This window comes from Pezoporus occidentalis, unplaced genomic scaffold (genome assembly GCF_034315485.1).
Source record: "Pezoporus occidentalis ecotype Australia unplaced genomic scaffold, CSIRO_AGI_Poc_V1 ctg3, whole genome shotgun sequence".
Lineage (NCBI taxonomy): Eukaryota > Metazoa > Chordata > Aves > Psittaciformes > Psittacidae > Pezoporus > Pezoporus occidentalis.
In genome coordinates this window covers 19,870,512-19,895,073 of record NW_026914940.1, presented here as the reverse complement: position 1 = coordinate 19,895,073, position 24,562 = coordinate 19,870,512, and the positions used below count along the sequence as shown (strand labels likewise).

The window sequence follows — 24,562 nt, the reverse complement described above, 5'->3', positions numbered from 1 at the left end:
AGGGCCCCCCGGCCCCACCACCGTCCTCCGGGCAAACACATCCTCTGCCACACGTAACGTTAACACATCAGCGCCTCCGGTGGCTGCTTCTCTCCCAGAAGGAGCTCTAGAGAACACGGCGACAGAGCATTAACACTTGCTGACTCAAGGGCTCCACCAGGAGGAAATCCAGCCCGGTTCATTCCCTCGGAAGGGCTGACGGGAGGTGCTCCCCTGCCAGGCTGGGGGTGACTGGCAGGGAGGCCACACTTGGGGTTTAACAACGCTCAAAGGCAAGGAGGAGGAACGTGGCAGAATTGGATTAGCGGAGTGTCAGCTGGCCAGGGGCTTGCTCCAGATGTGCTGCCACACACCGTGTCCTCGTCTGCTGCTAAATCTCACCAGCCCAGAAACAGGGCCTCCAGACTGCCAAGAAACACTGAGAGTGAGCTTGCTAACTGCCCTGTCTTCACCCACTTTCTTCACTTTCCCAGCAAGGTCTGGGAATAGTCACTAATACACTGCACTCCACAGTGGTTTTACTATCAGAGAGCAGGGCTGGGCGCACACTGTCCACTCATGACATCAAGTCACGGGTTCAGTAGGACCCATGCATCCGCTTGAATGAGAATCAGTCTTTTTGAAGCATGATGGCCACAGTGTGAGATACACAGAGCCAGACCCAGCTTGTGCCGCAGAACCCTCAGGAGCACAAAGATTCTGCCCAAACGCAGCACTGGAGCAGAATGAACCTTATGCCCTGCATGCCTGTCTCAAGGAGTCGCAAAGGGGCAGCAGGGACAAGACTTTTGACTTGACACCCTCGAGGACACCATCTTGTGTGAACCTCAGCCAGCACAGACTGTGGTGCCTAAGGCTGGGCTGCAGGCATGCCTGGGGCTGAACCCTACACTGTGGGGCCCAGGCACAGTCAGAATGCCCAATGCAAGGGCACGATGCCCTAGACAGATCAGATACCACCCACCAAAATTACATTACTGGAGTGTTTCTTCTTTGAACCTAAGGCACTCCCAGGAAATTTCTCCTTGAGCCAGAAGATTCCAGAAAAAAAGTATTTTTTGCTCCCTAAACTGCAAACACCATTTCTGAGAACAAAACCCAGCAAGTTGAGAGCTCACTAAGTGCAAGACAGCGTATGGAGCACTCTTAACTCTCTCCCGCGACCCAAAAGCTGTAAACACCAACTTACTCTGGCATGGCCCAGTTTCATCATTCTGGATATCTCACAGGAGAGCATGTAACAACAAACAAAGGCATGCTCCTCTCCACATTCACGTTTTATTGAAACTGTACATGTATTATACACACAAACGGGAGCTGCTGTACCAGACTTTGGTATCTCCTCTGCATTTACAAAACCTGAGCACATAGCAGTTTCATGCTTGTATATTCTGTACACTCTCTTCCTAATTCACAATACTCAAAACAAACGCTTTTTCACAGTTTTAGTGACATAAAAATAGGTTCCATTCCTCAGATAACAGACCCATTTACAAAATTTTCTCTTTTTCCCCCAGTACCACAGTATTTCCAAAAGGTGCTGGATTTTCTTCCCAAGCCCATAGTTCTCTTGCAGTTGCAGGGCACTAGTGAGGGACATCAATCCCAGCTTTTCTCTGTATTCTCCAAGATCCCCTCTGCCCTCCCTAAGTACCTTATGTCAAATGAAGCAGGCACTTCTGTAGGCAAGATAGCCGTCCTGTTTCCGTGCCCATTGCATACTCACAATCTTTTACTGAGACCAAACAAAAAGAGTCAGTTCTGCTGCTTATTTTTACACCAGGGACAACTGTTCACTAGGAACTATGCTAAAGCAGTGGACCTGTTTCCTGGAACTCAAGTACCCAGGGCTATGCCTGATGTGGGCTGGCAGGGAAATAACACCCCTACCACCCCATCACCGATAACCCTGGGCCGTCAGCTCATCTCATGGCAGGCGTATTGAAAGCAGAGCAAGATGTTTGCAACAATAAGAAAGACTTATAAAAGCTCTTATACAAATTGCTGAACATTATGAAAAAATGCTTGGGTTTAATGAAGAACCCTTTGTCCAGCTCATGTGCACTCACTTCAGCTTTGAAAAAAAAAAAAAAAGAACATATCTATTTGCAAGTAACCCAGCTACAACTGAATAGTATCTCTTCCATCCCAAGTACCCCTGCAGCATGCTTGCCATTACTCCATTGCTTCATTTGCTGCATGTGACATCAAAGAACTTGAGCAACTTCCAGACACACACTGGAACACACCAAAACCCAAAGAGCAGTCCTCTGTGAGATGCTGCTGATCCACACTACTTCAAGATTTGGTTTTAAAAGGTTTAATGCCTTCCTCCAGAATCGATTCTGTGATGGTTTCAATGGTTCACATTAAACACACAACTTGAAGTACCTTCACACATTACTGGTGCTTCCTTAGAGCCTAAGCAGTACGTTTGTAGCACCTCCAGGGATAATTCTTTGGAACAATATGCCTTCTCACCCCACCAATGCACAAGTGAAACAGAGAAGGGGAAAATATTAAACCACCCAGCATGACAAAGGGAAGACAGACCACACCCAGAGCTGGCTGTTCCAGTGTTGGATGCTGACTGCAACTCAGCACAACTACAGACTGCTTAATAAGGCACTTGTTCAGAGAAGCATGGAAAAACAAGGGGCACAAGACAAAGACATACAGGATGTGTGTTTTCTCCTCTATTAACAGGCTTGCCTTTTCAAGGAGCATTCGAAGACCACTGACCTGCTCAGTAACAGCTGTAAGACAAAAATCGTATGTATTTGATTTAAACTCCCACCAACAGCAATCGGTTTTGCAACCAGAGTAAAACATTTCCAGACAGAACCCAAGTTAATGGGAAGATCAAAGTGTATCCCTGGATTTAGCAAGATTTTATAGTTCACAGGTTATATCTTCCCACAATCACTTATTACTCTATCTACAGCAAGATGAAAGGGAAGAGCTTTTATTCTAAACCAACTCTGTAAACATGAAAATAGAAACCATGAAAATCATTTATAACAACACATATACAGAGTGCTACCTTATCTGGTTTTCAGATTAAAATCCCATAACATGAGGTAAATACACAGTTTGCTTTCTTAAAGTACTACCGAAGTCTTTAAAAAGTAGCTGTATCCAGGTGATTTTTAAAGACAGCAATCACAGCAGATGAATCAAGGGAATCTTCAAAAGGCAATCCTCCTAAAAAGCCACATAAAAAGGACCCCCCCCCCCCTATTTTTTTCTTTAAATAGAGAAATATATTTACTTCTCTGGCAAACAACATGAAAACCCAGGAAAAAAAAAAAAACAGTAGACTCCAATTCCAGGAGAGAAAACGGAGACGACTTCACAGCATAAACTGAAATGGGCAGAGGGCAACAGTCACTGTTCATTTGCCAAGTCATCAAAAATCTGCATCCAGAGTGAAGACATTGTCCATTGTTTCTGCCATAACAGCAAAACGTTGATATTCTGAAACCCGCTTCTCAAAGAAATTTGTTTTTCCTTCCAGAGAAATATTTTCCATGAAATCAAAAGGATTTTCTGCATGAAAGGCCTGTGAAAGGGAAACACCATTACCCTGGTGATTCTGAAAGGGTAACAGTGCTTTAAAAAACTTCAACAAACAAAACAGTCAAACCCTTTCAAACTAGCTCATCCCTTGCTGCAATATGCTGTAGGATCTATGGACCCCTATCTAAGCAAATTCAGTACTGTCACTCCTCAGGAGTTTGGTCTGTGGTGAAGCTCACCAGTGCAAGGTGCTTACTACCCTTGGAGGACCACAGAGCTTGAGCACAGCACAAGCTTCCCATTACAAACTTGCAGAGCAGCTGAAGGGAAACAATGGCATAAATTGTTCTTGCTCCTTTAAACAGTGAAGGATATACATTAGTGCTGTGGTTTCAGCTGTCACTCACAGAAAGTGGAAGCACTAAATATGACCTGCTCCCAGGCACATCAAGAGTGCTTTGTGCCGACAGCTTTCCTGGGCTACCAGGGCAGGCCAGCACTTCAGGCAAACGCATCTCTTACCTTTGAGAACCCAAGCTCCATCAGTAACCGGTCTGCAACAAATTCAATATATTGTTTCATCAAAGTGCAATTCATTCCGATCAGACCTACAGGTAATGCCTCTGTTAGAAACTCCTACAAGTTAAAATATAGGCAACATTTAGAGAAATGAAATTTAAGAAGGAAAAGGGAGAGAAGACACCTGTGTTTCACAGTAACATGATTTGTGATATTCCAGGCTCCTCAGGCACTTGTCTGAATAAATAACTTGTATCATTAAACTCAACAAGTGTCTTCTGCTTCCAGTAGTTGTTTGTACCTTCCTTTATTTTTAGCACATTTTTCTGGAAAAGGCACAAGAATTTTTATTACTGCCCCTCTCGTCTGCCTTCCCCCTCCTCCCTGTACGAACCCAAGCTTCAGTGTACACCTGAACTCCAACTTCCACAAAACCTACAGACCATACTAAAGGGAGCAGGAATAGATCCAGAAAACTACTGTTTTCCTTGGCTTCCAGCCATTATGGAACAACAGATCAGAGAGGACAGTGATTTATGTAAGTGCTGAACACAGCCACGTACATACTTACGCACCAATGCAATATCTATCAGTGAGGCAAAGCCAGGGCATCTGTCATCATCACAGTAGTTAAATAACAACAGAAAAGAAACAGTAAACTACAATCCCGCCAAACACGTAGCAGTGCAGAAACTTGTAGTTGCAAATGGGTAGCAGCTCATGTGAAACAACCTGACAGCAGCCTCAGAACTCAGCATAGTACTTGTGGCCACAGCAGACCCTGTCTTCTCCTGAGGACAGGCGGGGATGTGCATACAGTAGGGAGAGACAAAGATCCTGAAAGGACAGAGGTAACAAACCCTTCTCTAAGTGACCCTTGTGGCTGGACTACATGGTTGTTGGAACTATTTTCCAACTGGAACTATTCTAACCTACCCTATCCTATCCTAAAGAAGACAGCCTTTCTTACTTTCTGTCATTAAGGAGGAAACCAGCTGCCAGCTTCAGCTTCTCCCAGTTGATTGACAACTGAATCAGGAAGTCTCTGATTCTTACTGTCACCATCAAGGAAGAGAGAAAGGATAATATAATGCATCAGGGATCCAGGGCTGAGCCAAGTTTCAATTTATTTATGCACACAAGACTGATCCTGCAATGCCCACGATGCTGTCACGGCCAGGCTTACCTGCTCGATTTCAACAGCATTAACGATGATCTCACGGACCCGCTCTTCTGACGGCCTGTTCACTAAATAATGGAACATGAGACAAGCAAAATCACAATGTAGACCCTGAAGTAACAGAGAACATGAGAAAAAAAAGTCAGGTTTTCCTTCCTTCACATAGTTTGCTCTTTGAAGATGCTTCATTCAGGTTAAAGACTGTCAAGCAGGAGGCTAGGAAGCTTCATGTTAGCACACGTAGCAGGCACTTTTAGTTTACAACCCAGTTAATAACATCTGAAATCCAACATGTGCCATCTATGCCAAAATAATGCTCAGCATACATATTTCTCAGGTAAATATTTTTGAGAGCTGCTCTACTGCGAGTGATCCTTAACAGAGCCCTGCTGCGTCCCTGCCTTCCACCAGAGATGCTTCTGAAATGCAGAAAATCTCCCACATCAAGATCTGCAAAACTACCTGCCAGTTAAGGTAGGCTGTTTACCTGCTCTCCACTTGGAGATACCTGTACAGAAATACTTGGTTTAAGTTCCTTCAATAGCATTCTTCCCTTGCTTCTCATCACAGCATTTTCAGAAAGAAAGATTTAGATTAGAGTCACAAAACCCAAGAACAAGTCTCTCCACACAATGTGCAGTTACTGTGAGGAATTCACTACCACAACATGCATAGATTTTTAATACTTAAGACTACTGTGCCCCAACTCAACCCACCCTCACATCCACCCCGCTATCCTGCACAAGGCCAGTAAACTCTGCTCATTCCCAAGCTTCCCAAGACTTCCAGAAAAGCCTCCAGCCAGGACAAGACAACATCAGGAAAGATGAGCAATTCCTCACAGTCTGAGGGGGATCCCAGACAGCTGCTCTAAGAGGTGCCTCCATTTTGACTGGCTACAGCTTGAGACTCTGGCATCAGCCATACCTACTGCTGCTAGACTAAAGCAGCACTGTGCTACTGCCTCTCCTCCTGACAGCAAGGTGGTGATTACAGCCTATATGGACCATTAGGGCACATCCAGAGTGAAAACCCATCAGAAGGATTTGGTGGACGGTGGGCTATGAGACAGCCCTCTGCTATTGTTAACAACAGGCAAAACAAATCCAAGAAGCAAAAAGTTTTTCAGAAAGGCCACAAAATCCTTGAGATTCAGGTCATGAAACAGCCCTGAAATAACGTAATTTGGGAAATACTCCTCCTCTAGGGACAGCACTAGGTGCCTGCTGCAGGGTTCCGTGGTCTTGTTCAGGGCAACATCACCAGCAGGCTGCAGAATGTGCCTGGCTTCTCCCTGAAGTGGCATGCTGCCCTGACTGGTGCTCCCACCAGCTTTGCACCTTTAAGAATCAGAATTGCACCAGCTCAAAAAACAGCCTGAGAACAGAGCCTACAGCTCAAAAAACATTAAGCACCAACAATTTATCTGTTCAGGTGCATCAGAAAAGAGTTTCTGTACTTTTCCACTGTGGATTCTTTTTACTGCCACTGCTTCTGTAACAGTATTTCCTGGTTTTTGGTGCAGGTGCTGTGTGCACCAAGCCTTACATTTCGCAACAGCTCTGCAGCTGGAATTATGCCAGTGGGGCTCAAGAAAAAAAAAAAAAATCAGTCTTTTGGTGCTCAACTCTGCAAAGTACAGTTACACTGCTGTATGGAGGAACTTAAATCTCATTCACCTGAGAGTGACCCTTCTGACAAATATACTTCACTTGAATATATCAGTTCACGATGACTCACAGCAACAAAAGACACAAAGAAGGCCAAGGCTGAAGAACTGTTTTGCTTACTGATCATATCAATTTCTTCCAAAGTGTCTTTTAAATTAAAGGCATCTTGCAAGATGCCTCTTTTCAAACCAGTTTACCTAATACATGGAAATTACTTACATTATGATAAAGATCTCTATTCTTTTAGACCAACTCTGGTAAATTCAAACCACTAGCTTTTTATACTGCATACAAAACTGGTCCTTCCGCTTCTTTAGTACTGCCAGCACCACAAGATGTGTGGTACCTCAAAGACGGGCCTCAACCATAAGCAACTGCTGCCAACTGGCAGGCAGCAGTGCAGGAAGCAGTGAAAAGCAAAGGCAGCTGTCACCACATGGCCTGACACATTCAATGTGCAGCCCCTCAGATACATCACATCTTAAGCTAAGAAGCACTCACCTCTAATGCAGATCTGTAGCTGGCCACACCCAGGAATTTCTACTGCTGTGCAGTAACACCAGAACATGGAGAGGAATGGTATCTGCTGCTTATGCAGCACCCTAACACAGCTAGCCAGGCAATGGATGCAGGCGACCATCTGCAAGCTCTGGGACGCACAGCTAGGGGCTGTAATGGGGAGTGGTACAAGGAGACCACTTGGACCTGACTAAAGGTGTACAGCAAGGCTGTACAGTGAGGTCCTTGCTCAAGAGAGCCAACACTGCAGCTGGAAACCATGCAACTCCACGCCAGTCTTTGGGCAGCCAGGCACAGGAAAACAAATGTCCCCTTCAATCAAAAATGTCCACCTTTTAAGTCATACTTAAGTCATACTAAGCATAAGAGTATAGCTAATATTTATGTTTATTCCCTTTAAAAACAGGCATTACTGCTGAGGAACATAGCATCTTCATTAATATAATTCTGCCTTTCCCCTGGAAACCCACCTTTCCTCCCAGACAGTATGTAAGATATTACATACATTACCTCATCTCTGCTAATAAGTTCATTGGAGAAAGTCAGCCCTGGCATCAGGCCCCTCTTCTTCAGCCAAAATATAGCAGCAAAGGAACCTGAAAAGAAGATGCCTTCAACGGCAGCAAAGGCAACCACTCTCTCACCTGTTTAACAGAACACATTTTCAGTTAGACACAAAACAGTGTATTGCTTGTCAGCAAGATGCACCATTTGCATCAGACAGACTGATGCTGGAGAGGAGCAATCCCCTCTGCAGCACCAGGTGCTGTATTTGACCACATCTTTCAGCAGATCTCGAGGCACATGGGGTCTACACGCACAACAGCACTTAACCACAGGCAATGCCAGCAGAACTGAAGAACCAGAGCACCCACTGAAACTGTCACAGGTCAGAAGGGAAAGAACATATCTATCCAAAGTGGGCAGGACATTGGTACTTCTTTATCTCTTTCTCCTAAAAGGCAGGAAAATGGATGTGTAATTAATAGACAAAACCAAGAGAAGAGCTGATCTCCTATAAATTAAACTAAAAGCCCTACTTGTTGAGAATCTACATAAAACCATATTCTTGTAAGAGTGCAATACACATAATGTAATTCATCAAGACACAAATAACTACTTACATTATCCCACCTTTCATCCAAGGATGAACTATTGGTCCCAGTTCTCCCTGTTTTCTACAGGAATGTATTTCTTCAGACTCTTAAAACCATCTGACTGCCTAGTGAAGACACATCATTCCATGTACTCTATTTTTAACAACTTCACAAGAGCCTTGGATAAATTCTAGCATGAAAGCTTATGCATTAAGTGCTGGTGCCTTTTCACAGTAAGAACTGCATAGAATTTTCTTTAAAAAAAAAAAAACCTCGTAACAGCCACATGTTCTACTTCCCCTACGAGATGCAAATGCCATCTACTGGCTCATCTGAGGAAATTCAAGTCAGGAAAAAGCATGAAGAGCAATACAAACTGTATCAAGAAGTTACTAAGGAAAGAATTTGTCTGGCAACACTAAAAATCTCCTAGGTTACTTCTAGAGAGGAATGGAACAAAGCTGCTCATACTATATAGATTCAGTGAAGGACAAGACTGAATATCAATAAGATTTTTACTACATTCCACCTAACTAGCTATCATACAAATGAGTTACGCTGAACCAAAAATCACCAATCAGCAGCATCACATAATGTGAGTGCACAGTGGGAGACCACAGAACAGGTACAACAACTGAAACCTCAGCATAAGAAATCAACCAAACTGTGGAAACCTGGCTACAGGGCAGGTCCCCAAGCTGTAAGGAAACACCACGCAAACAAGCCACTCAGCCACTTCCATATGCCATATCTCCGTATGATATATCCATAACTGTAAGACCTGGGCCTCACAAATGTTTTAAATCTGGGAAGTTTTCTCAGTAAGATTAAAAAAGAGAAGAGTAAAAATGCACCTTACAAAAATTTGGATAGGATGCATGAAGTTTGGAGGCACCGAGGGAACATCACCTTTTGAGTTAGGGAACCTTCTGATTCCTAGAACACCCCATGCTGCTGGGAGCAAAATGAAGGAGATGAAGAAGCGATGCCATCATACACAGCAAGCAAAGCCAGACTAGGGAGGTAGTGGGACACTCCAGGACAGGAGGATCTACAGCTACAGAAAGAACTCCACTCAAAAATGAGCTGTGAACAACAGATGATGCAAAAAAATGATATTCAGATTTATTTTGTTTGTCTGGATGAATCTCTCCATCTCCTACACTTTCTCTGTTTGGTTTAAAAAATTCACCAGACTCTGCTCATTATGCATTTCAGCTACAATACGTCTTTCAGAGTCAACATTGTAAGCTGTATGCAACTGAATGCAACACTGGAAAGGATGCTCTGCATTATGCTGATGGAAGATCAGCCAGTGTCCCAGCTCTGAAATGAGATACAAAAAGTAGAAACTCGGTCCCAACAGCAAACCAGAAACACCAGAGACAGATGATTTTTGAACCTTTTTCACTCAGACTCAGTCACGCTGTTACAAAAAAGGCTAACTACATACATTTGTCTGTATAAACATGAACACAGAAAAAGCTTGGACTTCAGCTGCCCAGTTCTGCACACTAGGAGCCAACTGAAAGAAATAAGTGAAACCCCTAGAAACTCACCACTCCAGGGTGGTGAGGCACTGGAATGGGTTGCCCAGGGAGGTTGTGAATGCTCCATCCCTGGCAGTGCTCAAGACCAGGTTGGATGAGGCCTTGGGTGATATGATTTAGCATAAGGTGTCCCTGCCCACGGCAGGGGGGTTGGACCTAGATGATCTTAAGGTCCTTTCCAACCCTAATTATTCTATGATTCTAAATAAGGTCTACAAGCAAAACCTGAGGAAAGTAGCATAAAGACAAAGACAGAGAAGACTACAAGCATTTCGCATAACATGATTCTAGTGGGCACTGACATTACAATATTGCTTTAGCTGAAGATATACATGCTCAGCAAAAGTTACTTCTAATTCTTTAGCTAAATCAGAGAGCCAGAAGCCACTACATCATCTGTGGAGAATTTACTTCATGTTCCAGGGATGCAGCTCACTTCCAGAGGATTAGTTTGTGACATGTGACAGGAACAAATTTTTAAGAAGCTACACACCAAAAGTGGATTCTCTGTCATCAATCCACTTCAGAGCCCAGTCTGCTTTCTTCTTGACACAAGGCATTGTTTCAACAGCATTAAATAAGTAATCCCTATAAAAGAAAAGAAATAGAAAACATCAATATAATAAAAAGTGACTGATGTAAATCTGCCCTGGCTGTCCACACTGGCTCCACCAGAGGAACCCATTATGCCAGGCTCTGAACTAATCCAAATAAGAGACTCGCGACCCACAAGGGACAATCATCTGGTCTGGTTTTGTCTGGGAAAGAGTTAATTTTCTTCCCAGTAGCTAGTACGGTGCTGTGTTTTGGATTTAGGGTGAGAATAATGTTGATAACACACTGATGTTTTAGTTGTTGCTGAGCAGTGCTTATACTAAGTCAAGGACTTTTCAGCTTCTCACACCACCCCACCAGCAAGTAGGCTGAGGGCACAAGATGCTGGGAGGAGACACAGCCAGGAGAGCTGACCCAAACTGGCCAAAAGGATACTCCATACCATATGACGCCATGCTCAGTATATTCACTAGGGGAAAGCTGGCCAAGGGCCACTGCTCAGGAACTGGCTGGGCATCGGTCAGCCGGAGGCGAGCAATCGCATTGTGCATCACAGGTTTTGCATATTCTAATTCTTTTATCACCATTGTTGTTATTTTCCATTCCTTTTCTGTCCCATTAAACTGTCTGGATCTCAACAAGTGGAGGGGGAGGGAAGGAGCAAGCGCCTGTGTGGTTTTCCTGCCTGTCGGGTTAAACCACAACATGATCTTTGATAACAAGGGCACAAGGAGGCAGATGTGCAGAAAGCAACAATACCAAGGTCTCAAGAGGAGGTGAGCTGCAGAGATGGGAAATGAAGTCAGACCCAGGAGTGACCACTCACCAGACCACCCACCGGACTCCAAGCCAGACGGCAGCTACTTCCTACCCACAGAGCTAAACCTCATCTTGCACAACTCCACAAAAGGAACTGGACAATTCCCATGAGCACAGGCTCTGTTACCATGCTAAACACCTGAAATGAAACCTTGCAGTTCTCGCACTGTTACCACACAGGATGCTACCGTGGGATAGATACCAAGCTCTGCCTGACCATCAGCACTGTGGAGTCTCTGAGGGAAAGTGCTTCTTTTCAAATGTATTACCATTTGCACTAGGAAGGTCTACAGACAACAAAGGTATGGGGTCTCCAAAGAATCCAATACGTTAAACAGTTCAAGTCATATGAAAAAGCACTGACAACAAAAAAGCTGTCAGGATGGCAGTAACATCGATTACTGTACATTAGAAACACCAGCTGGATCACAAGCACTCAATTTCCTGCGGCAGATCATTTGCTGATGTGACAGCAAGCACCTCAAGAACATAATAACCACAACGAAACTGTCTAACAGCATTTCATATCGTCCACACTTTCTGCAATCAAAGATTTATACAAGTATTAACTAACTTTCTGACAGTCCCACACAGGTCTGTTGGTCAGTGATACTTCCCTGTATTTTGGGGGTGAGGCATGAAAGTCTTGAAAGCTTTAAGGGGCTGGCCCCAACTCCCCTAGTAAGTCAGTATGAAAACGGAAGGCAGCTGCTTGCTTCTACTGCCCAGCAATCGTGCCCCCAGTCTAGGTGACAAGATTTCCCCAAGGTCTTTAACACACCCAGAGGTTTACCTTTTCTCAGGATCTTTGATGTAGGTGTCTATGAGCAAGCTGTACATCTCTGAGTGAACGTTCTCAATGAGAATCTGAAAGCCGTAGAAACAACGGGCTTCTGGGATCTGCACTTCCTGACTAAAACGTGCCACCTGCCAAAACCAGAAAGCATGGCAATGAGGACAGTAAAACCAGTTCTGCATGACAGTACTGTAAACTTAGAATCACAGAATCATAGAATCATTAGGGTTGGAAAGTACCTTAAGATCATCTAGTTCCAACCCCCCTGCCATGGGCAGGGACACCTTACGCTAAATCATATCACCCAAGGCCTCGTCCAACCTGGCCTTGAACACTGCCAGGGATGGAGCATTCACAACTTCCCTGGGCAACCCATTCCAGTGCCTCACCACCCTAACAGGAAAGAACTTCCTTCTTACATCCAACCTAAACTTCCCCTGTTTAAGTGTTAACCCGTTGCCCCTTGTCCTATCACTACAGTCCCTAATGAAGAGTCCCTCTCCAGCATCCCTATAGCCCCCCTTCAGATACTGGAAGGCTGCTATGAGGTCTCCACGCAGCCTTCTCTTCTCCAGGCTGAACAGCCCCAACTTTCTCAGCCTGTCTTCATACAGGAGGTGCTCCAGTCCCGTGATCATCCTCGTGGCCCTCCTCTGGACTTGTTCCAACAGTTCCATGTCCTTTTTATGTTGAGGACACCAGAACTGCACACAAAGACAATAGATCTCTACCCTGAAGAAAGGATGTGAGCTGTTCAGCCCTTCTTTATTCACAGGTATGTCAACAGGTGTGGTGCAGAAGAAAATAAAGAAAGCTAGCTAGAAATAAATACATCTGCTGTGCATATTGGATAGAGAGCTCTAGTGAAGCATGAGGGCACAGGTACACAGGAGAACAGCGAAATATTGCAGTAGAAATCACTTCCTGTGGAACAAAGCCTCAGACTTTTTGTTTATCACTAAAAAAACCCAAACCTGTATAAGGCACACTCATGCAATATATGCAGATACTATGACATTCTACACATTAGAGACATTCAAGATTTAAACTGGGCATTTGCAGCCAGCTACCACTGATAACCTGTGGTGAGACATTCTGCAGAACTGATTTCAGCAGGAAGATTTCTCTACCTTTTTAGCATCATCCACCTGCAGCCCTCAAAGATTTTAGGATGCTGTTCAGTGAGAGCCAAATGGGTTTTACCAAAATGAAGCATACAGACCATGGCACAGCACAATCCTTCCCTACTTCTCATCCAACACAAATACAGGAAGAAGTGTGGGATTCTATTAATTCAATGAGAAACATGGATCAACACAGTCAGGCAGAAGGCTGAGCTTAAAAACTGCATCCAAGAGTGATGTGGAGTCTTGCTGACCACAGCTGGCCCAATTTAACTCAGACACTGGCCCCAGTGGAACAAGCTGCTTATTCCCCTTGGCAAAGGTGAGATGATGGGAAGAAAAAAAAGTGCACATTTAATAAACTTACGCATTCATGTCAGAAAACCAAAATTAAAAGCCAGTAAGCCAATAAACCAATAAAATCAGTATTTAAGGCCTCTCTAAAGCTTCCTTACCAGGTTTTCATTTACAATTCCATCACTGGCTGCAAAAAATGCCAGAACATGAGAAATAAAGTATTTTTCATCTGCTTTCAGCTTGTTCCAGTGAGGAAGGTCCTTTGACAAATCAACCTAATGAAAAGAAAGAAGAAAAGCGTTATTGTCCTTTGAGTCTGTCATTCTATAAGAACAGAATCAGTCTAGTCAAATGACCACAGCAGAGTTTTGGATTTTGCTCTCAAATCTTCACATGTAAAGGATTTAAATACATGTAGCTGTAAAAGACAACAGACACACAGCAGTACTGCTGTCTCCCTCTGCAACAGTAACATCATGTGTTTGCTTTGCAGTTTACACTCCGTAATTTAGAATAAAAATCAGTGTCAGTTGAATTATAAATAAATCAGATTTTGAAAAGCATTAGTATCTTCTTACCATGAGTATGAACATGCACCAATAAGCTGAGTTCATTCTGAGACACTTAACTCTACTTCAAATAAATGCTAATGCTGCAAGAAACTCATATCCAGGTGTGCCAAACGATGGACTGAGGGGACCTTTGCCTTTGGCAGGTTTTCAGCCTCCATCCTGCCAAAGAATGGCACAGGGCTAATGCTGTGCAACTGCTCTCCTCTACCAGACTGAGCTCCAGCCACAGCAGAAACCGCAACTTCCTTGGCAAAGCCTTTTCTGTTCGTTTGTTCGGAGGGATTTCTGAACCACAGCAGCAGTTAGGTAGGGCCAGATGTGAAAAATATGGAGGCCTAAAACCATATATGTGTATATGTGTGTGTGTATAAAACATGTACACGTATAGGTGTGCATATCAACACATATACACAAACAAATTTTACAGTTAACTGTCCAGCTCATTGGGAAATGCACTGTCAGATGGCAGGACAGTGTAAGAAGGAATCATCAATATGGTAAAATGCTGATCAGGCAGGAGTTTTAAATGCCTTTTCTTTTATGGTTTAAATCAACCTCTACTGCAACAGGGCAGCAAGCCTCCCAGGCTAGCAATGGAATAGCACTTCTACAGGCAGCAGCTCCTCACCATCCCAGGACACTGGCCTATTTAGAGACTACCAGTACTTCTAGTTCATTGCCTGCAACTGCAGATCACCGGCCACACACAAGGAAAGGCTGCAGAAGCTCTTGAGTTAGAATGAGTTCAGCTGGCAGGTAACCTCTCCCGATCAGTGCAACGCCCAGAAGCTTCCTCTGCTGCAAGCGTAGCAACCTGAGTACTGCTCAGGTCTGGCTAACCTGGGAAAAACTTACAGCTTGCAGTGTAACACTGTAACCAGTGAGAAGCATTTTTATCAAGTGCCCCAATTATCACCATCTTTCTGGAAATTGGGTGCTTAACACTAAAGACCAGCAATCACATGAAATTACACAGAAGATCTTACATAGCCAAGGAGCTTGTTGCAGGCACCGGCACCACAGCAGGATAGCAGCTACTAGACCACAAATCAGAGTGGTAGAGCTCTCTCCGTAACCAGAGAAGTGCCCCAGGATCCGATTACACCTCTGCTAAACCAAAAACCTAGAGCAGATCTGCTGAAGTTGCCTGGTGGAAGCAGCTTTTTTTCCAGTGCCCGTGAAGGGAGTCCTGCTCTGTCAGAGGCACCTTGTGTTTGATGCAGTTAACTCCAACCCCTTACAACATGGGAGCCAGCAGCAGAGCTAGGAAAGATGCACCAGGACCCCAGTTTGAGTGCCTTGTGCCAACCCACTGCTCACCTCTTCTGCAGTCCAAAAGGAGGCCTGAGCCTGTTTATACATTTTCCATATGTCTGGGTACTGGATGGGGAAGATGACAAACCGACGTGGGTTTTTTCTGAGCAGAGGCTCATCGACAGGGTCCAAGCCATTTTCAGCAGCACTCTGAGGGGAGCTCTGAAGATGAAGCACACACAGATCTCGTTAAGGTTGCCGTTACTTATTACTTCTCTTCCCCATGTCCCAGAGGCGTGGTTCAGAAGCCACTCATGTCACACACGACACTCACCTGCCCCCCGGGGGTACCTGCTCCCCTGCCCTCCATCCGCACTCCCACTGCCAGGGCAGCAGGGCTGCCTGCCTGGATCCACCGACTGCTCCCTCCCAGGAAGCTCCTGCGTGCGGAGGAAGCGTCTCTCCAGCGCAAGGAGGAAATCTGCCCCAGGAGATGGCATCAGCGGCTGCAGTACGGCACAGGGGAGGTGTGTGCAAGCTGCTGCTGCTGCCCGCCTGCACCCAGCACCGCTGCGCAAGCCTCACCCCCCAGGATACCTCCAGAGCATTTCCTGTACATCAAGCCACTGGAGGGACTGACTTACTTTAAAATGCCATGAGAGCACAGCAACTAATCCCCTTTGGTAGAGGAACAGCCCTATGCCACAGCAAGTCTGCACGGAGAGGTCTGCCTATGCAGTCCCGAGGGGAGCAGAAGGCAGCCCAAGTCAGCGTGGGTCTGGAGGCTGCTCTTAAATGCTCACATGAAGCTGTGTGCCCCTCCTGCCAACAGCAGGCAGCAGGAAAAGCCCTGCCCGGAGGCACCCACCCCACCTCACTCCCGCTGCACAAGCTCCTGCCAAACACCTGACCACAACTCTGCCTCACAGAGCTACCAGCCTGGCTGAGACAGGCACAGCTATGTTTAGGAGACAGGCCAGTGAAGAGCAGCATGGAGAGGGCACTCCACAAGTGGCACCTTCACCTCACCTCCAGCTGGGAAGACCCATCCCTGGGATCAACATCAGACAGCATCCTTGCCAGGCATGTCACCAAGCACCTACTGAAGACAACCTCGGAGAGCTGTCAGGAGAAGGGCTGGCAACTCACACTAACCAAAGTTTGCATGCCATCAGGATGCCTTTATGTGTTAGTTACGAGATCCCACCTCCACCTCCACATGAAGTATTACACACAATACAGAAGGGAAGGGGAGCAACTGAATACCATTGCTTCTACCCTCCCAGGAGGTGCCAAACTCCTTTCCCTACCCAGTCTGCTTGTAATCACTCACGCAATAAAAAAGTGATTCTTTATATCAGTTTGGAAAATACCCTCAAACAAATAATTCTACTCACATTTAAAACCAAACAAACCACAAATACCTATGCAGCTTGCATAGCTGGCACATGTACCGCAGAGTCCTAAAGAAAACACATCAGGAAGCACATTCTGGGTTACAATTTTACCATTTTATTACGTTTTTAAATATTACTCAACTACATGAGACAGATTTCCCAGCACCACCTTGCTGAGTCCCTGCTGAAGGCTACGACAGTGCCAGACCTTTCGTATTTCCTGGGATGCAGACAGTTGCAGTAACCCACTGGAAGTGCCAGAAGGGAGAATGTGGGCTGGCTGGGGAGGGCTCCCCACCTTAGCACACACCTTCTCAGGGCCTGCCACACAGCTGGCACCTCCATCTGTTTCTGCACCAGCCACATCGGTGGAAAGGAAACACTGCAAAAGCCTTCCTTGTTAGCCCAGTGTTACCCTGAGCCTTTTACCCTTCCATACTGCCTGGGGACTATTCCCAAGTATATATTTTAGCTTCACAAGCTGGTCAAGCAGTTGCTAACTCAGCCTTGATGCTCTTAAGCCTGTCAAAAGCCAGCATACCCAGCCCATAATGCACAGAGATAACCTGAGAAATACTTCTGGTGTCCAGAAGTGAAGCAGAGCACATAAAGAGTAAAGTTCCAGTATGGCAAGAAAACTAGAGACCAAGGAGCACTTGTCATGTTTCCAATAGCCTTTAACAGCTACAGACCACAGAGGGGTCAACATACCAGAAACAGTGTCAGTACACAGCGAGACAGAAAGGCAAGAGAAGAAAAAACCTGTGAAGCAGTGTGTGTGCTCTGTAGAGCCCTCACGCCAGGAAAGCAGAAGGATGATGGCTGGAGAAGGTAACAGTCACTACGCCAACACACCTCCTGTTTTCAGTCTGCACCCAGCACCTTTTCCTTGTTCCTACAATGGTGTATAAAACAATCAACACTCAACATAATAATGAAGAACATCCAGTTTATAATGTGAACATTCTACTTTCTGTTCAGACAACATGAACCAAATGCACAAAAGAGCTGGAGCTGGCAGACACAGCCCTACCCCTGATCTAGCAGGGTCAGCCAGAGCAGATTGCACAGGACTGCATCCAGCCAAGGTTTTGGTATCTCCAACGATGGAGACTAACACAACCTCCATGAGCAACCTGTGCCAGTATTTGACTCCCTTCACAACAAACAAGTGCCTTCTTACATGCAAATGTTATCTCCTGTGTTTCAGCACGTGCCTGTTGCCTCTGGTCTCATCATGGGGTACTACCAAGAACAATCTGGCTCCATCACCTTTATTCCACCAGGTATTTACACACACTGATGAGATCCCCAGAGCCTTCTCTTCTCCAGGCTAAACAGGCCCAGCACTCATGGCTCCCTCTTCTTATGACAGATACTCCAATCCCTTAACTATCAGCCCTTTGATGGACACACTGCAATACATCATATCCCAGTTGTTCTGCAACTGCAACCAACCCTTCTGGTGATGACAATAAACCCAACAGACAACAATGACTGGAAAGTGATACTGGAGCTCTTTCCCTTAATTTCAACACAGCAGACTAGGAAGCAGTTAACATGTATACACATACAACCACCACCCCACAGCAATAGCTGTTGGGCTGTGTATACAAGTATCTTGGTTATCAGCTGTAGCCAGGGAAAACGCTAAAGGTGCTGGCAGAGCCAGCACTGTGATGTGGCACATACCATGTTGTAGTATCTGACCGTGACCTCTTCCACACCCTGAAAGAAGGCAGTAGGTACACTGCACGAGCTCCCAAGGGCTTCAGGCTGGCCCTGAGTAGCCTAAGCCATGCTACTGGTGACACTGAGAAGATCACAGTGCTCTGGGGAGACACAGCTTCCACTGCACAGCAGCTGAGGAGCACAGCACCTGCTGGTTCTGCCTGCTGAAGGGATGCACAGCACTAAAGCTTGCCTCTGGGCAGGCTGGTGCGAGCACCTCTTCACCATACATACATGTGATCAGCATATTGCTATTCACAGAGAGAAAAAAAATAAGGGCTTTTTCAGGCTTGTATTTAACACAGCAAATCCCAGATTTAGGCAACATGAGTACTGCTGAGACGCAAAGGTTTGGGAACATCACGAGGGACTTTGTATTACAGAGATCCTTCACCCTCGCACCCCTCAGCCTGGCTTCGCAGGCTGGTGCTGCGGAGCACCCAGGAGGAGCTCACGCACCTCCCTGGGTCAGCCCTTCCCGGCCCACAGGAGCTCGGGGTACAGCGGACTGGCGGTGCCCTCCCAGCCCCGGGCGGGCTCAGCCCTGGGAGCCCATGAGGCAGAGCCCTGTGCTGCCCAGGCCCTGCGCCAGGTACCAGGGCTGCCAGGCCTGCCCGAGGCCGGGCCCGACTCCCGGCTGCGTTCATACATCACAGGTAAGCTCTGAGTGCTCTCCGCAGCCACGGTGCCGCCGCAGGGTACGGCCCTCGGGAGCGGAACAAGGACGCGAGGGCGCCCCGTGCCCTTCCCAGGGCCACCGCAACCGCCGCCACGGAGCCGCGCCACAGAGCCACGGGCGGCCGGGGTGGCCAGGACCCCTGCACGCCCGCCCCGCGCCCCCCGGGGAGGCGGCGGCAGCTCCCGGCACCCGGCGGTGCGGAGGCCTCGGCGCCCGGCTGCAGCCGGCTGCTCGGGCACGGGCCGGGCCGGGCCGGAGCCTGCAAGGCCGAAGACGGGACAGCGCCGAGCAGAGCTGCGCTGCCCTCGGCTGGCTTCCGCACGCCCACCGCACCTGTCCCCGGCGGCCGGTGGGTCCCCCGGCCGCGCGGCAGCGACTGCACGCCCGGGACATCTGCCGCGAAGCCTCGCCGCCCCGACCTTACCGGCTCCGGCCCAGCCGGCTCCTGCAGGGCCGCTCGCCCCCGGCTCTCGCCCATGGCCGCGGGAGGGCGGTGGTGGTTGAAGGGGGAACACCACGGTTGCGGCAGCTCCTCCTCCCCGGGGCGGGGCGGACAACGGCCGCTGCCCCTAGCCCCGCGGCAGAGCTCGGGCGCCAGAGGGCCGGAAAAAAGGAGTGGCAGCGGGGCCGGGGCCGTCCCCCATCGCCCGGCTGACGGCAGGGGATGGAGCGGGGGAAGCGGCCCGTGCTTACAGCCAGCCTCTGACCTCAGGGCAGACAGCGCAGGAGAGTGTGCGACCTCCGCGGCCGCCGAGAGAGAGGCCGAACCGTGGGGTGGTGGAGCGCTGACCACAGTTGATGCGTTCAAAACCAACAACAGAAAATAAACAACCTCCCACAACAGGGAGAAAACTGTGGACAATCCTCCAGAGGACGATAATGGAAGATGAACTAGTGGAGGGAGTTAACCGCTTGGGTCAACTATTTACTGGAGAACATGTACAGAGTTAAAGATAGCAGTGGTAGCTGCCACTGAGGCAGAACCTGAAGTGCCTGTACCCAGTAATAAGCAGGCATTCTAAAAGCGTACAGGAGCAACCAACCAATGTATGGAAAAGCCTTTAATCCACCCTGAGCTAATACAGAACACCCTCCAGCAACTGTGTAGGAGACATACATGGTTGCAGTGGTTGGAGATGCTTACAGGGGCTTGCAAGTGCAAACAGTGCCAGTGAAAGTCCCACTGACATTTGTTTCTGTCACTTCTTGCAAGCACAGAGATTGCATCCAGAGCTAGGACCCAGCTGAGTTCAGTGGTCTTCTCTTCTTTCCTCATCCCAAAGCTGGGCAGGTCCTTGGGCCCTGTTCCTGTAGGGATGTGGGTTATTTACTAAAACACTGAAATAGTCCAAGACTAAGAAGAAAAGTCCCACCCAATGGGCAGCGCCTGGTTTGTCATGAAGACCTCACATCAAAGACAAATCTAAAAGCAAAGACCGGTGAGCCACAACGAGCAGCAAGACAAGCGGGGAGCACACAAGCACAACTGAACTGTACTTAGAGTCCGAGAGAAATGCCTGGAGACCAGGGTGGTCCCTTGAGGAGGAGGAGGACATGGAGGCCTGGTGTTCTCAGTAGAGATGAATCCACAGACAGTGTGTACTGTCCTCACGACCGGTACCAGGTGCTCTCCAGTCCAAGTGCCAGCCAAATGTCCCCACCACCCCACAGCCAGGGAAGGCACAGAGTGCTCAGGGAGGGCTGCAGGGAATTCTGGTATCCTCTTCCAGAAAGGTAACCTTCAGTTTTGTTAGTTCTCTGCCATCAAGAATTTCAGATTATTTTCTTCAAGGCACCAGGCTGCCACAGAGTGACTGAGACCTTCCCTCTCCCTGCTTCCCAAGCACGGGAAGTGGGAGCTGGGCCAGCTGGGCTGATCCAGACCGTCTGTATCTACCTCCTCTTGCTTTATACATTCTGTGAGAGGAGCTCAAGCCTCCCCAGGACAGGGTGTGAGGAAAGTTCAGCAGCGAGATCCATGCAGCATGGTGACCATGCTCATCCGAAGCTCAAGAACAGCTTTGGGTTTTGTACATTGAGTTTTCTGAGGAGCAAAAACACCGCCCTAAGCAACAAGTTACTCAGCAGTACACCAGAAACACGCAAACAGTAAATGAGAAAAGGTGGGTTTACACCAACATCTGCTGTTACCTGTTTACTGCTCTTTCTGAGTGTCCTGGTTTCAGCACACCGAGTCAGCTTTTCAGTGCTATTACCCAGGTACCCATACAAGTTGCTTAATATTCATATCCAACAACAGCTCCACTCACTGGCATACAAAGTACCAGGGACTGCAATTTTTTGTCCAGAGCAAATGATTAGAGAAACACTGATTGATGTAGAGCAAACCCAACTGACCCATTAACACCGACAAATTACACTGGTGTGTCTAATGTAGAGTGTGCTGATGGTGTATGAGGGAGACGTGAGTTTCAGGGCAAAAACCACTAAGCAGCAAAACTTAGGCATGCTAATCCTGTCAAATAACACTGACCTTCCTAGCAGTTCTCTTAGCCCCCTAACCTGATTATCCTGGCTGCTCTTGCAAAACTCCCCAAACAAGGGATTGTCCCGATGAGTATTTGACAAGATTTAAGAACTACCACAAATAAGTATCTTTAGCAATAGAAAGGAGTTCTAGTATTTGGGGATAACTCCTTAAAGTCACACCTGCCCTTTAAGAGATGCACAGCAAACATCTATTTACATAATGCCTAGATTAATATACAAAGGAATAATACTGCAAAGGAAGTATACCACAAGGATTAACAAAGCAGCAGTTGGCTGCTCTTGCACCTCCACAGAAATCCACCAACTTGTTAGCTTTGCTTATATTAGTTACAACGTGTACATGATACTGAAATATGGAAAAGCACATGTGGAACTGTAAAACAGTTTACAAGCAGAATAATCATACACATCAAGTACAGCATTATGCATGATTTTGCATGATTTCAGGTTACTCAGCTCTACCTATGATGTCATATTCAGAAGGAGCTCCTCAGCAGGAGGTGGAAGCTGTACTGATTCCTTAGCTCCCAATTGCCCAGTGGTGCAGCACAGAACTACAGAATACCATGTTGGCAAGGACTTCAAGAATCATCTGGTCCAACCTTTCTAGGCAAGCATGACCTAGCCTAGATGACCCAGCTCCCTGTCCTGGTCTACCAGCCTCATACCTGCACTCGCTCACAACAAACATGGGTGCTAGGAGCTGTGTTTCTGCATGGGGAGGGACTCTGATGTGCAGGATCGCATCCGCTGTCATGTCCTGAGGCAGCACACTGCCAGAACGGGTGTTCCTGCAGGGTGACCTGTGGCTTCACAACAGCTCTCTCTTGCTCTGCTAACTGCAATTAATGGAGGTGCAGCAGCAGCACACACCTTTAGTGCACCTTTGGACAGACCCTGAGCTCATGGGATTACAGCAGAGCTTTGCATTCCTAAAACGTGCTCTGTCCAACAGAGTAATTATGATCCACTAAAACCGAAACACCACAGTTGCATTTAGCAGTCCTAAAAATAATAAAAGCAATTTAAAAAAAATGGAGTCCATATTAGCAGCGCACTTTTTCATGGCAAGGCAAAATCAGTTACTGATACAGTGTCCCAAAATTTTACGTTCTAAAGCATCCCAAATGCAGTAATCACAGCTTAAATTATAATTGCTCTTCCCTCCCCTTCCCCCAAAAGGTATTACTTATTTTAGGAGTGGTTAGATGCCTTTTAAAAATGCTTTATAAATATCATTTTCTCTATGAAGAATGCCATTTCAGGTAAATTGAAGAATTTTCTTATGTAAATTAAATTCACTTAAAATGGTTTTCTTTGGAGTGTCCTTGCAAAGCAAACTAACTACAGGCTGTGGCAGCAACCTATTTTCCAATAGGCTCACATGATTACAGTACTCACACACGTTTGTGTTAGTTGCCATTATCACTGGACAAGGGATACTGAGAAGTTTTACCACAGGAGCAACCAACTGTTTCTTGCTATACTAAATGGTATATTACTATAATAGTAACTTGTGATATTTAACAACAAAAAATACCTGTATATTAAGAAAGCCATTGATAAATGGGAGCAAAAGAAGTCCTACAGGGTTATGTTTCAAGCAAGATATAAAGTTATCCTCTTAAAGACAACTCCACAGAAAATCTTTAAAAGGTATATGAAAAATTAAAAGCTCTCCGTGATGCTCAATTCAGCAAATCTGTTCAATCATAAACTACTCAAGTAGCTCCAAATGAAAACCATGAAAGTAGTTTCCAACTAGGAAAGGACCCATCGGTGCTCCTGGTGATGCTAGAAGTTCTGCTGGGCAATGAGTACATTGCGATGGAGGCCAGATTCCAGTTGTGATGCCTGTTCTATGTCCTCCCCACACAGACCACGTGGGAACTTCCAGCACTGCGAGTTCAAGAGTCTCTGGAGCTTTTGCTAGACCCGTTCACCTACACACTTCAATCTGTGTGTGGACATTCACACCTTGGGATAAGCAAATGCCACACGCACTCAAATCCAGTTAATCCAGGCTTGCAGAATTTTCTGTTCTGACAGACCTGTTCTTAAAAAGGCAGTATGAAGAGTTCAGATCAAATCATACAAAGCTTGAAAAGCAAAAGGGAATAAAAGCTACGATAGACAGCCGTAGTCTGCCCTAGAGAGAGGAAGCCAGAGAAAAGCGTCACTAAAGCAAAAATTACAGACATGGAAAAAGCTCAGAACGGCATTTACAGATTCACACACATGACAAGATCCACAGATTATAAGGACACTATAAAAGGGAGTTAAAGGAGAACAGCAGCAAGCTTCCTCTGGGAAGGTTGCAACTAACCCACTGCACTCTCTCACACGGTGTTAAGCATGATGAAGAGGTGTGCTGAATTAGGGCACCCTGGGAGAAGCGGGACCGTAAGGGAGGCGGGTGCTGGGGACTGGGCACTTTTTAGACCTGCACTCCAGCTACCCAGGGAAGGCTCCCTCCTTGCCCTCTGTGCACTTCTCCTTGGGTGTATATGTGGAAGAAGTAAACTTCAGAAAAACAGCAGCTCTGTACACAATTGTGCAAGTTATACAAAGATAGTTTTAAGAGATTAGTAAAATTTCCCTTCCTCTGGCTCCCTGAATGACTGCGGCTGCACAAGAAGGGTATTGCTTTCCATTCACAGACTTGCCACTTTACAGCTTTTTCACTGCATGTTACCTAATGACCAGATGACTAACTTGCAGGAAAGAAAACTTCCTCCCAGACCAAACAGATGGGAAAGGCCACTTGATGGCA

General features: G+C 46.6%; 1 protein-coding gene across 3 annotated transcripts; it reads right to left on the bottom strand.

Moving 5' to 3' along the window:
- Positions 1 to 1,259: 1,259 nt before the first annotated feature.
- Positions 1,260 to 19,896, bottom strand: RRM2B (ribonucleotide reductase regulatory TP53 inducible subunit M2B). Of its 3 annotated transcripts, XR_009966351.1 has the most exons (10): positions 19,703 to 19,896; positions 15,538 to 15,693; positions 13,804 to 13,920; positions 12,222 to 12,355; positions 10,548 to 10,642; positions 7,918 to 8,051; positions 5,225 to 5,329; positions 4,042 to 4,155; positions 3,272 to 3,562; positions 1,260 to 2,756 (listed from the first exon to the last, which is right to left on the bottom strand). XR_009966351.1 is itself a non-coding variant. In XM_062627271.1 (9 exons), exons 1-9 carry the CDS (start codon positions 19,754 to 19,756, stop codon positions 3,410 to 3,412), a joined length of 1,062 nt encoding a protein of 353 aa, XP_062483255.1. In that variant the 5' UTR covers positions 19,757 to 19,896; the 3' UTR covers positions 1,260 to 3,409. The 3 variants fall into 3 exon arrangements, 2 of the variants coding, with proteins under 2 accessions (XP_062483255.1, XP_062483256.1); XM_062627271.1 differs by having other exon boundaries at positions 1,260 to 3,562; XM_062627272.1 differs by having other exon boundaries at positions 1,260 to 3,562; positions 15,538 to 15,691; positions 19,670 to 19,761.
- Positions 19,897 to 24,562: the final 4,666 nt, after the last annotated feature.